The sequence below is a fragment of the Fukomys damarensis genome, unplaced genomic scaffold (genome assembly GCF_012274545.1).
Source record: "Fukomys damarensis isolate Sample0158 unplaced genomic scaffold, DMR_v1.0_HiC HiC_scaffold_18, whole genome shotgun sequence".
Lineage (NCBI taxonomy): Eukaryota > Metazoa > Chordata > Mammalia > Rodentia > Bathyergidae > Fukomys > Fukomys damarensis.
Genome location: NW_022900930.1, coordinates 53,081,233 through 53,096,742, shown reverse-complemented (window position 1 = coordinate 53,096,742; position 15,510 = coordinate 53,081,233). Strand labels below are relative to the sequence as shown.

Below are 15,510 nucleotides of genomic sequence, written 5' to 3'. Positions count from 1 at the left end.
CTCTCTCTCTCTCTCTCTCTCTCTCTCTCTCTCCCTGGTTCACCATTCCCTAGGCAATGCGGATATATGATTAGAAGACTGAATTTTCATTTCGATTCACTGCTTTTCCCAGGAGAAGAGAGACAAGCTGCACTTAAGCTGCGGCTCACACACGTGAGTGGTGTGTCCTCGTATCCGTGGGTCCTTCCTCGCCACACTGCCCGTTTCCACCCCTCTTCAGTGGTCAGATCCCTCTGACCTTGAGAGCCATGACACCACCCAGCTGGAAGGCCGTCCTCAGATTGTCACCAGCCCTGTGGGCCACCTGCGCTCACAGGGCTCATTCCTGTAAAGTCACTCCTGGTTTCGTGCTTTTTATTCTCAGCTCTGTGCGGTCCCCTGCACTCCTCTTCCAACTCCGAGCTCACTAGTCACACCTCCTCCTGAAGACCTCAGGCTGTGGCCCTCTCCTCTGAACGCACCCCTTGGTTTCCTTGCACACGACCGCCTGTTCAGATCCCGGGGAATCCCTTGCGGCCTCCTGGCCTTTTCCCTGGCCTGCACAACTCAGCTGACTCTGGGCTTTGGCCCCCGCAGCCCGGACAATTCTCTGGCCACCTCTTAGCCTCCCATCTACCCGGCCAACCTGAGATGGGCTCAGCCCCACACTCCACCCCCACCTTCGGCTCTCTGAGCGAGAGAGGGTGGTCTGTGACAAAGGGTATGTATTTACTGTTCCCAGGCTTGCACGGGGCTCAGCATCACGCCTGTTTCTCTGGGCTACAGTGAGCATTTTCTTTTCTCTTATTTCTTGTAGCTACTGCCCCAAACCATCAGTTTTTCTGACCGGTTCCTAGTCCTTACTTTCCTTGCTATGAGCAGGTGGTTCTCTCTGTGAGTAGGCAAAGAAAACCGGAGAAGCTCCACGTGTGCTGCGCCGGCCTCTTGGGGTCTCCTATTTCCGTTTCATCGTCCGAGGCCCAGCACACAACAGCACATCCCCACGGTGAGTTGGTGCATCGCCCAGCACATCTTCCTCCATCCCTGTCCCCTGACCTCCCTCTTCCCTCTATCTATCAGTCCCCTTCCCTTTTGTAAAAGATGCGTCTCCCTGTTTCCTGTCATCTTTCCTTTATTTTGCTCTTTAATTGACGTATGCTTTGGCTCGTCATATAAGAGATACGAAATGTTTGAGCTTGTCTGCCTCACTCCTTTCACTTAACACCATGGTCTCAGGGTGCACTCGTTTTCCCACAGATGACTCAGGTGGACTCTTCTTAGACAGAGTAGTGTGTAAGCAGCACAGTTTCTTCATCCAGTCATCTGTGGGTGGACATGTAGGCCACTTCCAGGATGCAGCGATTCCGAGCTGTGCTGCTGGAACATGGGTCTGCATGGATCACTAGAGCACGACTTCTTTAGCAAGTGCAAGGGGCCAGTCAGCGCAGGAAAAATTTCAATATATCTGGCCATTGTAGAAATACGAATGGAAATAGCACTGAGATTCCATCTCACTCCAGAGAGAACGGCTGTCATCAAGACATCAAGGAACAACAACACACTGGTGGGGCAGAGGGGAAAAGGAACACTTCTCCGCCCTTGGTGGGAGTACAAACTAGTAAAACCAGTATGTAGATCCGTGTGGAGATTTCTCAAAAAACTACAACTAGAAGTTCCATCTGCCTGGCCAGTCCCCTTCCAGGTGTCTTCCTGAGTTGCTCCTCCAGCTCCTGGCTCACAGAAGAGAGTCGTGAGCCACCCATGCTGACTGTGTCCCCTCAGGGCCTTGAGCTGCTTTTTTCCCTTCCCTCATCTCAGTTTGACCGAGCAGCCCATGCCAGCCACTCTACCATCTTCTCCTGTCTGAGCCCCTTGACTCCAACATGACTTCCCGCCAAGATATTTGACTTAATCTTAAATCATTAAAAACTTAATTATCTTGTAGAAAATTATAACCCACTGCAGAGACTTAACTTGCCTAGGTTAACTTTAGTCACAGCTCTAAGAGCTCATGTTTGGATTTCTTATAGTTCTGCACTAGACTTTTTAAATTCATTTTTTCTGAGAATTCACATGAAACTGAATAAGCAAGTGCAATGCTTTTTTACTCACAACATTTTCACAAAGAAAAGTCAAATTGATTGGGTTGGTGGATATTATCCCTTTCAGACTTTGTTTTAAGCCTCTTATTTATTTGACTCCTGTTCCTTTGAAAAAGCTTATAGTAGAGTTAATTTTCAATTAATGTGTTGAAAATTAGCCTTTTAGAAATACGTACAATATATTTTTATACTTGTTAATATCAAATTAAAATTATTTTAGGATCATTTAATCTGAAGAAAAACATTTTCCTTCTTTTTTCTCTTTGAGGTTTCTGGAACTATTTTACTTTGGAGCAATGACAGAAGACACATTTATAATGAGGAAGTAAATGACATTGTCATCCTGCATCACTGTTTATCTGTGTGGAACAACTGAAGAACACAACAGATGCTAGTTTTGATATCATAATTTCACAAACATCATAACATGTAATTTGAAGTTATTTTTAAGCAGCTCCATTTCCTCCAAAATTGACACTATAATTCATGATGTTTTAGGTTAAACTAAAATAAAATTATCTCAATGAAACAATAAAGTAATTTTACCCAGTTGTTAAAGGACTAAGTGTTTTGGGGAGACCCACCCCCTGCACTGTCTGCCCTCACCCCAACCAACCCCAAGCACATAATCAATGTGTGCTTCTTTGTGAGGTACTGGCCATCAAACCCTGCACTCGTGCAGGCAGGCAGGTTCCTTCACTGCCTCTGCCAGCCCCTGGTCTTTGTCACTGTCCTCTGAGGTTCTCGGCACCTCAGGACCCAGCTCCTGTGTCCTGGGGAGCAGCCAGGCCTTAAGGATCCAAGGGCCTCACTGGTCTCCTCTCGCCTCACCTGGACAGCACAAGGACTGCCTCCCAATCACCACAGAACCCCACGTACCCCAATTCATATAGACTCATCACGGCCAGCACCCCGTCCTTCCAGATACCTGCATGTCACGGGCGCCTTCATTTCTGGGCTCCTTCATGTGTACATGTGAGTGCCCTGGCATGGGTGTCCTCACGTCTCATGTGTGAAAATGTCAACTAACCCACATCACAGTCACACACTTGCGCTTCATGGCAGTGTCTCCAGACGCTGATTTATTCCTTATTTTATTTCAGGCACCATAACAAGGACTGGGTCCTTGGGGTCTGTCACGGTGCTGTCATTAATTCATCCTGTGATTCCAGTGAAATTGTTTCACAGAACCTGCTTCCTCAGGTGGGAAAGAGGAGCCTTGAGTTGAGCTGTGTCTGCAGGGTCTTCAGGTCAGAAGTGCACCCCTCCTGGTGGACTTTGAGGCTGCTGCTGGCTCCTCCCAGGTGGCATCCGTGTTGAACTGAAACCAGCAGCATTCACAGTGATGACCTCAGGTACCCTGTGGAGTGGACCCAAGGAGGGCAGCGGCAAGCAACAGTGTCTGCACTGAGTCCACCCACAGACAGCCTGGTCTCCTGTACACTCGTGGGACCCACGCCACTCACTGGCTCCGGTGTCTGGCTCTGCTTTGCTGGCAGCAGGCGCCAGCAGGCCTCACCTCTGGACACAACTCCCACTGGTCCTTGCTGAAAGGTCCAAACCCCTTCTTTCCTCACCTGCTTAGTTGGGGGGGATTGAACCCCAACTTCCTTCTCGAAGCATGAACCCCCTGTTGCCGGGTATTGAGCATCCCCGGGTGACACCAAGCAGAATCCCTTTGTACCAGTGTCATGGCTAAGTCCTTTTCACCGCTGCAGGATTTTTGCCTCGCTGCTGGGCTTTGCGGATTATGAACTGGACCCTGGGCTTCTCTACAGCAGATGCCTGGCAGAGAGCTCGCTGAGCCCGGGAAGGCCACAGGCCCTCGTGGCTCGCTCCCCGATGGCTGCATCGCTTTCCATCCCACGGAAGTGCTGTCTCCGTCTACATGTGGTCTGGTCTCTGTGCGGCCATGAGAAACACGGAGCTGTGCCCGAGCACAGATCAGAAGTGTGGGGTCCGGGTGGAGCCTGCGGCTGCAGAGGGAGAGGAGCCGCTGCGTCCTGAACTGGGCATCGATTGCACAGCCCCACACAGCAGTGTTTAGTCCACACCAAGGCCCCACTGCCCCGCTGCCCCGTGTTGTGATTTGAAAATGCTCAAAGCTGGAAGAAACCCAATCTAAGCGTGTCCTAAAAGGGCCAAACATGAAATCTACGTAGACAATGCCGGAGCTCACCACGCCTGCCTCCTGGCAGGTCCTGAAAGAGCACAGTGAGCTGGCTGTGAGCACTTACTGTAAAAATGAGAAAGGCAGGGCTTCCAGTACACAAGCCGGCCCCACCCCATGCTCCATGCACTCGCCGTTCCTCTTGTGCACAGCCCACGGCTCCTTCTGGGGGCCGGGCATTCACAGTGAGGGACCTGCAGCTGTGTTGGCTGCTGTCCTCCGTGGGTGCTACAGTGTGGGCCAGAGAAAAACAGTAAGTGGATGCAGGCTGATCTGCTCAGTACCCAGGCAACTACCCCTGCAGGGCAGACTGAGTGCCTGCAGCACAGGGACACCCTCCCAAATGTTCCAGGAGGCACACAGAGCTGCCAGAGCCCTGGCAGAGTCAGGTAGTTGATCAACGCAGCTAGGAGAAGGATTCCACACACTGGCCTTCCTCCCGGGGCCCCGGGGGCACCTCTAGGTCTTGTCCATCTTCACAGATGATTCTTCGGCCACGTGAGCAGCAGGGGAGCAGGGGAGGTCAGTGAAAGGCTCCTTGTCCTCTGGCAGTTGGGCCACTTACTGGCAGGGACATTTATGGGACAGGCAGCACTGCACACAGCCGGGCAGTGAACAGGGCTCTGGGTCAGAAGCTACGCTGAGTCAGAACTAAGCAGGCACATCTGCAAGAATAATCACCTTCTCACGTGCAAGGCTAAAATTCAGGGTAACTTCTACATGGGCTAAAGTGGTGACACCATCCCATCGGCATAGGGTCCTGGGGTACAGCCGGGTCTCATTCCTCAGTCCCGGGTGCCCACTCCATCTGTGTGGCCCTGACTTCTGGCCTGGCTCCATCGTGCCAGGCAGTGAGGGGAGGGCACACACTGCATCAGCCCTGACGATCGCCTCTTAAATTCATGAGTCAGCAGGAGAATGCCAAGGTTTCCCATGTGGAGCTGTGCAAAATTGAACCCAAACCTCTGGATTTCACAGATCACAAAGGAAAAGCTCAACAGAGGCCCATGGTGAAGGTGCAGGTGTTTTATAGGTTGCTTCTACTGGATGGCCCAGGCCTTTTCAAAGCATGTAGATTCCCAGTCCTGTGGCCATGAAGACCCTTTCTCTCATTCTCCTCTCCGAGCACAGTGGGAATCCTGGGAATTTTAGAGAAGACCAGGAAACACCGCAGACAAAGGGCAGGAAGAACCAAGCAGGGCTAGTTCCCCGACCAAGGAAACAGTGTGGTATGGGGTGCCTTGTGGACTCCCCAAATAGAAGGCTACCCATGCCAGGTGTTTCCATCCCTGCCAGGTAACAGAAGACTCCAGGTAGACTCATTTCTCCCCTTAGTGCACATGGTGCCTCCTGACCACCAGCAGGCTGGGTTGTGGAGCACAGACAACAAAAGGCACTCGGTGGAAACACCGGATCCTTTTCCACAAAAGGCACTGGACTGGGGGGACCAGCAGGAAAGAGGCAGTTAGTGCGTCTGCTGTCATGGCTGAGATGTCCTCTTCACCCAGAGCCACAAGCAAAGCAGAAGGGCCAAGGGTGGGGTGCTGGGGTGAGATCTCACCACAGCTTGCTCCAGGCACCCCAGCTGTGTCCCGCTGGGTGGGTCCCTCTGTCCTCCTCCAGGCCTGCAGGGGCAGTGGGAGAGCTGTGCACCAGGTCCACCAAGCAGATGCCAACCATCAGCGCTGATGGCCCAGGCTTGGCCAAAGAAGGAGCTTCTCTGCTGAGGTGAAGGAAGCCAATGGCACCTGACATAGCCTAGCACAGCGGGAGCAAGGAAAGGGCATCCATGGCAGGAATGGAAGGGATCAGGAGGTCGGAATTACCAGACGAGGGTTTGAGTGCAGTCATCTTTTAACCACAGAACAATCATTATTTACAAATTCTCTGCAAACAAATGTAAAAGAAAAAAAAGAAAGGTCTCCAAACACATAGGAGTTATTTTCATAGGAAGCGAAGTAAACTGGGAAGTCAAAATCTAAAATATAGATATTAAAATAAAAGTTTCTGGATTTGCTTCATTTATGGAGAGGACAACGATAAACTCAGTGGAAATGAGAACAAATCAGTGGTATTCACTTGCACTTAACAACAGGGAGAAAAAGTTTAAAGAAAAGAGGACAGAGCTGAAAAAAGCCTGGGGAGCCTGTGGGACTCAAGGCCAGGTCCAGGCTTTGTGGCGTCACAGCCCCGCAGGAGGGGAGAGAGGGGCTGGAAGATGTGAAGAAATAAGAGGCAGGACTCCCTCGAAGTAGGTAAAACAAATATGTCAACTTGTAGACCCAAGAAGCTAAATGAGCACTCTCAAAACCCAAAACCCAACAAACCCATCCCCCAATGAGTCCAGTTTAAGTTTTGAAAACTAAAGAGAAGGAAAACAAGCTTGAGGCAACCAGAGCAAACCTGGCGCTGCCCCATGGGACAATGCACTTTCTGAGCAAGAACTGCTGACCACAGTGACCGTTCCTCAGACCTGCCCCTTATCAATCAAGGGAAGCATGTGTAAAAGTTTTCAGGCAGGAGTTTGCTGCTACAAATGAAGTGTAGTTTGGAGATCTATGTTTAGTGTTCGGTTCAAGGACATTCTTCACAAAAAAGAAATGGTGGCATGAAACAGCTTGGGGAGCAGGTGGAGAAGAAGCTCGGGACACAGCAGGGATGTCACGTGTGACACAGACCACTGCTCTCACCATGCGTTCCAGAATTTGCATTGATGATTGAAACAAAAGTCAACAGCATCTGATACTTGACAGTGTGACTTACAAAGCTGGGGCAGTAGAGAGCCCTGCATGCAGCGGCATCTGCATGCTTCACTCTGAGTGATCAAAGCTGAGTGATCAATGCCGGTGCCAACTGCAGCAGGCAATGGATAATGCACATCGGCTCCCTGACCCTGGCACCTCCAGTGCTACCTCGTGCATGAAGGAGTATGCAGTGAAGGGATTAGGGCTCAAACTCAGTGCGCTTCTTACTGGGGGGCATTCAGGAGGACCTCAGACACCATCTCAGGGCGAGCAGAGGGATCTCCAATGCAAGCAGCAGCCCAGACAACCGCAGAGGCAGCAGTGGGATGAAGAGTCCAGAACTGGCCCTGGCCACCACAGCTGGAAGATGGAACAGGTTCTGCCCTGAGAGTGGAGGCTGATGTCCCTGCTGACACCTTGATGTTGGCCCTGTGAACCTGATTTCCATCAATTTCCGTTTTCTAAAGTCACCAAGTTTGCAGAAATTTGCGACAGCAACAAGGGAATATTTCAGGGACTGCTGGAGCTCATGCAGGTTTGACACCCACAGCAACCACTCTGAAGACTATCAAGAAACAGATTTAAAGACACCATCAATACACCAAGGTAGAATTTAAAATAAAATCAAAAACTCAGAAATGTAAGTAAAAAGAGGAATGAAAATCACAGAAGTGATATAGTAAATAATAGCAAGGTATGCAAAGCATTTATATGTCAATCATTTTCATAGATACAAATGGCCAGGATATGCTAATCAAGAGACATATTGGCAGAATGTGTAAAAAAAGTGTGAGTAACACATTCTGCTTAAAAGAAACCAACCTCTGAGTCAATGACATTGGTGGCCTAAGGGTTAAAAATGAAATGAGGTAGAACATGCAGATGTTAATAACAGAAAATGCAAAAGTGGCTCTATTAATCTCTGATGAAATGGGCATGAGAGCAAAAGATTGAAGACAAGAAGGGGCATCCCATAAAGATCAAGGGGTGACCCCCAAGGAGAGGTCACCACCCAGACGGTGGTCACTACCCAAACATCAGAGCCGAAAATGTGAAGCAAAAATCAGTGGAGCAGAGAGAAGGACACAAATCAAGTCTGTCTTTGAGGTCCTCAGCCCTGCTCTTTAGTATTCAAATTAAATATCAGAAAGGACACTCAGCCCTCAGGACCGCAAGAGTCACAAAACCATGCACTCAGTGCAGAGCACAGCCAAGACCCACAAAGAGAGCTCCCCATGGGTGAAGGACTCTCTCCCTGTAAAGGACCCAAACTAGAATCCAGTCACAAAAGGCACCAAGAAATCTCTAAGTGGTGGAAATGACACAGCACATTTTAAAATTCCACATGATTCCAAGTGAAAGCTTCAAGTGAGGTAGTAAGAAATATATAGAATAAATGAAAATAAAAACACAATATATAAAATTATGTGGGATGCAGCTGAAACAATGCCAAGAGAACAGTGAAAACATGAAACAATGACATCAGAATCAAGGAAGACTGAAAAAATGTTCTTGATGTAGCTACCTCAAGAAACTAGGAAAAGTAGAGCAACGGAATCCCAAAGCAAGTTGGAGGAGGGAGGGTATGACAAAAATCAGAAGTCAGAGACAGAAACGGGGGGGCAAAGGAGAGAGGGACAGAGAGAGAGAGAGAGAGAGAGAGAGAGAGAAGAGGGGGGGGGGGGGAGAGGGAAAGGAAGAGGAGAGATTATCTGGAATAACACGGTGGATATTATTAGAGAGTCAACAATCATTAAAAAGATAATAAACAAATATTATGAACAAATTCAGAGTCAAATTCCATAGATTATTAAAATGGGCGGATTCCTCAAAAATTACGAAGTGCAAACTCAACCACGGAGAAACAATCTCAACAGCTTTGTAGCCGTTATAGCAAAAGAGGAGAGATTATCTGGAATAACACGGTGGATATTATTAGAGAGTCAACAATCATTAAAAAGATAATAAACAAATATTATGAACAAATTCAGTCTCAAATTCCATAGATTATTAAAATGGGCGGATTCCTCAAAAATTACGAAGTGCAAACTCAACCACGGAGAAACAATCTCAACAGCTTTGTAGCCGTTATAGCAATTAATATTGTAACTAAACACTTCTCCAACATAAAATGTACAGGCGACCTTGTAGGGAAGAATTAACACCAAATTTTCACAAACTGTTCTAGAAAATATAAAAGGAAATACTACATGACTCATTAAATAAATGTTAACCTGATACTGGACTCTGACAAAACCGGGAGAGAGGGAGGGAGGGGGGAGAGGGAGAGGGGAGAGGGAGAGGGAGGGGGGAGGGAGAGACTAAAATATTTTTCATGCATTCAGATGCAAACATAGTCAATAAAATTCTAGAAATCCAAATAGAACTATTTAGAAAAAGAATTGCACTGTACTGAAGAAGGAAACGGATTATTTATATGTTTGATTCTGTATTAAAAATCACCAGTGCATTCCCACCATTAGAACAAGATAGAAGGAAGGGAGACGTGCCACGGAACACGTTCCACTTGGAAACACCGCTCAGCAGTGGACTTCAAGTTGCAGGGAATGCAGTTTCTGCTGTAATTCCAGCAAGGTGCTTACATGCACGTGAGGCTATTCCCAAACTCACCCAGGATGGCACCAGTCATCGAAGGGCTGAAATATCCTTGACAAAGCAGAGTAAACTGAGAACCCTCTCTCAGAGTCCACTCCCCACGTCCTCCCTGTGAAGTGGCCAGTGGGCTCAGTGTACTGGGGGAGAACAGATCCAGAACAAAGGCTCGAAATGCAGAACCCAGAAAAGACCCACAGGAATTTACTCAGCTGATGTTTGACAATGGTGTTAGAGCACAGTGCTTTCAGGGAGAGCAGCATGGACAGTCACACAGGGGCAGAGCTGGATACGAACCCAGACTGTGTCGTGAACTCACCCGGAGCAGCTGGAAATGGATGACAGCCCCAAAGTCAAGGAAACACTATACAACTGTTAGAAACAGAGGGGATCTCCAACCCTAAAGCGAGGCAGCATCCTTCAGTTGCACCCCAAAGCCCAGGATGGAGATTCGCCCACCGGAGCCACCAGCCAAAGTCATTTCTCTATGGACACTGGCTTGGGGAGGAAGAAAGCCAAATCCAGGTTGAGGGAAAGCATTGGCAAACCTCAGCTTGAATGTGCAGAGCTCTCAGTGGAAACGCGTAACAACTGCCAGGGAGGCGACACCACTGACACTGCCAGACAGGAGGCAGAGCGGCAGAGCGCACAAGGTGAGGTCCTGTAGGCTGCAGGCCGAGGCCCCGCCCAGAGTCCTCCTTCTCATGCCCCGGGGGAAGTGACCACTTTCTGAGGGGCTGCTCCACACCTGCCCAGGGTCCGGTGTGTAAGGTTTCACACGTGGTGGTTTCTACATACACCGTGGAGGCAAATTTTCAATGAAGTAAAGGAAAATAAGGCTTTTGCCAGCGGGACGGGGAGGAAGAGTTGAAGGGAGCAGGGAGGGAGAAGAGGCGAGGGGACGAAAGAGAAGAAAGAATGTGTCCAGGGCCACGTGCCGGGTCCCAGGATGGAAGCAGTCACCGCACTGCAAGGGATTAAAACAGGGGGAGGGGGCCCTGGTGTGGAGAGCGCTGCGGCCCTCCTGGACGGGCTTCGGCAGCTCCCAAATGTCCCTAAGTATTAAAACGGCCTCACTGTAGATTCAGTGACCTCTGTGCAGTTATGCACTTCCCTAACCCACTGTTCAATCTTGACTTACTCTTACTAATAGTTCAGGTTTTATTAAAAATCACACATTTTGATATTAACTTTTATTTTAACACTTGCTTCTATCCTATTGGGATATATATTTATGAATACATTACTTTGTAGACACAGAAGAATTAAAAAATTCCACAAATACAGCCAAAACACGCTTAGAAGAGGTGACTTTTTTCCTAAAACCAAACCAAATAAATGTTTAGAAGCTTGTAAGATTCTTGAGACATTTTACATTGAAGACTAAAATCAATAAAAACAAGAGTGTAATATGTCTGCACACTATAAGATACAACACAAAAGGGAAAGATGTGTTGCTATTATTACTACTAATAATTTATACTTTTCATGCTATTTATATAAAATCTATGTCAGTAATCTACTCACTCCTCAAGGCAAAGGCCACCATTTATTCTTTCTTTTCCCCCTCTGAGCTCTACCATAATATTTGGTATTCAATAAAACTTCTCGGAAGAATCAAGCAAAGATGGTTTCAGGCAAAAAGCAGGGAAAGGAAAACTAGAAGGACAACGCCCGAGCCCAGAGCAGTGCAGTCTCCCTGGATGGGTCCCGCCCTGTCCCTGGGATCCAGGATTGAGTCTGAGGAGAACGACAAAGGAAAGAGGTGGTTCGGCTCACTGGATCCGCAGTTCTAAGGCTCTGAGCTCTACTCACAGCTTCTCATAGGAAGCGAAGAAGCTTTACCTAGAGAGCTGGGATGCAGCTGTCTCCCCGTCTTGCTACCTAACTTTAAGGGCTCCAAAGCACTGGCTTCAGTGCTGGGCTCTTGGGGCGACAGCAGAGAAATACAGACAGAGCAGGGCTTCCCTCCAGGAATCTTCTAATTAAAGACAATCGTGCCTTATGGCCTTGGACCAGAATCAAACAACGGTGACCCCCATTGTCCAGGGTGGGGCAGGAGAACTGGGGTTCCCACAGGTGGCCCCACAGCCACAGGAGGAAGAAGGTCCTACTCTGCTCCCCACCATGGGCAGAGGCGCCCTAAGCAGGCCTGCCTGTGGTAACATCCTCTATGGAGCTTCCCTGTGGGACTGTCCCCGCGCAGTGCTGGGCACAGCAGCCTGTCCCCCATGCCACCCTAGGACTTCCTGGATGCATGCACCCTCCCATCCCGCCAGCCAGCAACTGCCAAGGCCAGGTGGCCCAAGGTAGAGCCTAACTGCAGGTTAGTTCCAGGAAACTGGCAGGGTATATTCTTGGAAAGCACACAATAGAGATTTTTTAACTATGCTCTTTAATCTTCCTGAGTCTGTACAAATAACATCAACCTTCTCTTGGGAGGAGCGGGACCCTGAAGGAACCCCTGCATGTTTACACATTATGTGTGTGTGTGTGTGTGTGTGTGTGTGTGCAACAAAAGTTGAGAAAGGTAAAAGCCATTAACAGAAATTTTAAAAACCACACAAAACAAAAATTGTAGATTTTAGGATGAACTACCGCATTTTTACTCTATCTCCCTTTGCAAATGTCTTTTAAATAAACCAAGATCAGACAGAATCCCACAGGACCCTGTGCAGGGAGTGGACACACTGTGGGTGAGAGGCAGTGCACAGTGAAGATGTTTCCTGCGCATTTGAAATGTGCCAGGTGGTCCGGACTGTGCCGCCTGCCGTCCACCTCTGACGGTGCGTGTGGTGCCTGGTTAGGTTAGAAGCTCCGTGCTGGGAATAACAAAGACCCTCAGTTGCCCGTGGGTTGTCTGAACTGGAGCCTCTGCTGCTCTTCCTCCTCTAATCTGGGAGTGACACAGGATGGAAGAAAGCAGCCTTCGGTCTGATTCCGCGGCCATTAGCTTTTCCTTTATAGATGGCAGCTACAGAGAGGAGCTCATAACATTCGTGTTGCTGTAGTGACAGCTGGCCATTGCCGCCCCAACCACGCAGCATTAGGAATGAGCGCAACGAGAAGCCCTTAATAGCACCTGAAGGGAGTTAAGGGCGTCACCTCGCTGCGTTTATGTTTTAAATTTTGCATTTATTTTAAAATTTCTCTCATTAGTTTTCACTGCATCCTTTTTTAAATTAGATGTTATGGTCATAATAATGTCTGCGAACATACCAGTTACCTTTATTAGCTCTCCAGGGACTTTGCACTCATTATTTCATTTTTCTCCTTAATGTGGGCAGGAAATGTCTGTTATAAGTATTTTATAGCCCTGGAAACAGGGATGGAGAGGTAAAATGACTTCCCTCAGGGTCGCAGGGACAATAAACAGCAGAGCTGCTGCCAGCAACTCTGGCCCTGAGCACGACCCTTTCTATCACTGCTCCTGGACAGTGGATTCTGCCCTGACCAAGGATGGCAGTGTGTGTGGCAGCCCGGGGAAGCTGGCCAACAGCGCTGCCTCCCCACCTAGGACTCTGCACCTTTAAAGCTAAAGAGATGCAAGTTTCATTTAGTAATTTGGCAAAATACGAACAATGAATGCTATCGTCATAATTAGGCGGGCACTGGGGGAAACAGGGACCTTGCACGGCGCAGTGTTGGAAGAGTACAATTTATGCAACACTTTAGGTATACACAGACAAAACCATGCCTCTGAGGACACCTCTTCCCCACCTTGGCTGGAAACTTTCTTGAAGGGAAATGAATTAAACCACAGCAAAGTGTGCATGCAAAATCCTGCACTGCATAGCTGGTTATGAAACCAGACAGGAGTGTGGGTCAGGGTGCAAAGCCATGAGCCCCTGAGACTCAGTCAAGTACGTGACCCAGGTAAGGATACCAAGGGCAGTGACCTGGGGTGGACACCTCTCCAGAATGCAACTGGCTGAGACTGCAGAGCACCCTATAACCTAGCCAGGCTGAGCACGTCCTGCAGGGATGAGGGTGTTGCTAATCAGTGAAGCACAGGGCAACCATGAGCACCAGGGAAGGCGGTATGGGGGGACTTCAAAGCCAGGGTGGCAGTAACTCAGCTGTGACATTACCAGCACGGTGAGTGGAACTATTACAAGCCAAAGCCAGTAACATGATTTTAATCACTGCAGTTCATCACAATGCCCTGGACAGAGGAGATAGAAACTGACACTTTGGTGTAAAGATGCTCCAAGTACAGTGAGTGGAAGATGGATGTCCAGGCATGGCCTAGTGCAGTCCTCTCACTTCTAAAAGCACAGACAGCCTCACCAACCACAATGCCTCTTCAGAGTGCGAGTGGTCTTGTAAGCAATCCATAAATAAAGGGGCTGTGTGAGCACAATGGGGCTTTCTCTAGCACAGTACATTAATGTTCTCAAGGGCAAACTTTCCATAGCTAAAGAGACATATTCAGCAACATATAAGAGGAATAAGAAAGGAAATCCTGCAGAATGTTTGCTGTGGATGAGCTCAGATTCTGGCATCCTCCCTGTCTCAAGAGCTACTGCACGATGCCCTCTGGTGAAGAAGACACGGGACAGCTTCCTCTTTGATATAAAACATTGGTTGATGAGGACCCTCAAGTTTTATTCCAGTTTTGCTAAAACTGGTCTGATAAAAACAGACCAAGCTCTCCACAAGTTTCCATGCCAAGCAGCAGTGGGCATGAAGCCAGGGGTCAGAGCAGGTGCATCTGCAGGTGTGAGGGGTTATACCCTGGTGATGGCTTGGGCTGGGCTTCCAGGCCCCGGGCTCGGGAGATGCACTGTGAGTTTCCAGCACCACCTCCCACGGTCTCTGCTCTTTCACCATCCAGCTTTACAGAGCGGTGTTTCTGGAAAACACCCTACTTCCCACAGCACAGGATGGGATGAAACTGGAGGAAAGTGGAATGAGGCAGGAGCTGAGCCGAGAATTGGCCATTTCTACTGTTTATCTTCTGTGAGTTCTATTTATTAAAATTTGGGCTGTAAACAAATTTTTAATGTTTTGAGAAAACAACTGATGCTGATAAAACCCAATCTTAAATAGGTTCTCATTGCACAGATTGGAAGCCACTAGGGTAGCCGGCCACAGCATTTGTTTAGCATCTGGGGCAGGACCTCGTGGTGACTGAGAACAAGAACAGCAAACTTACACATACAGGACGGATCTGGTGTCCCCCACTTTCCCAGCGTCCCCCACGGTGAGCGTGTCGTATCCTCTTTCCAACTCGAACTCTTCAAACGCGAGCTTGATGACCTGAACGGAAAGCACAGCAGTCACCAGTAGCCCAGGAGCTCCCGTGATGGTTAGTGTGCAAACACCCACAGTGGTGAACCTTCCATCCTGATCCCAGTGGAGTCCAGGGCCGGGAAGCTTCGTTAACTGACCACACAGACAGGCACACGCACGTTAGAGGATTTACTTAATAGGACTCTGAGGGCTTCAGAGTTTGTATTCTTTTAAATTATTTTGTTGTCCCATCTAAAATGAAATACTCTGGTACAAAAAAATGAAATTAAACTGCCTATACTTTAAGTTAAATAGCTATCAATTTTATTTACAATAAATTGTTAGGATTAACTAAAAATGTAACCTAATAAAAGCAAATGAAGGGGTAATTATTGTTAAGCAGTTATAATTTGAGATATCCCAGATCACCCCATAATAAATACTTTTAAAATTCTATGTGCAGATGTCATGTAATTATCCTGATTAATACACAAAAAGACTTTCTGAGGGTGTAAAGTTGTTCCTACGCTTAGTTTTACAAAGCCTTAAACTAGCTTACTTACATTCCATTCTTCTCTTCTCTTTCTCTGTCTCTGTCTCTGTCTCTGTCTCTGTCTGTCTCTGTCTGTCTCTCTCTCTCTCTCTCTCTCTCTCTCTCTCTCTCTCT

General features: G+C 48.2%; 1 protein-coding gene across 1 annotated transcript in view; it reads right to left on the bottom strand.

The window, feature by feature from the left end:
- Csmd1 (CUB and Sushi multiple domains 1) overlaps nt 1–15,510 on the bottom strand; it is a 1,140,625-nt gene that overhangs the window by 303,044 nt on the left and 822,071 nt on the right. The window contains exon 10 of the mRNA XM_010620376.3: nt 14,767–14,870. Within this exon, the coding sequence (XP_010618678.1) occupies nt 14,767–14,870 (104 nt within the window). The remainder of the gene's footprint in view (nt 1–14,766; nt 14,871–15,510) is intronic.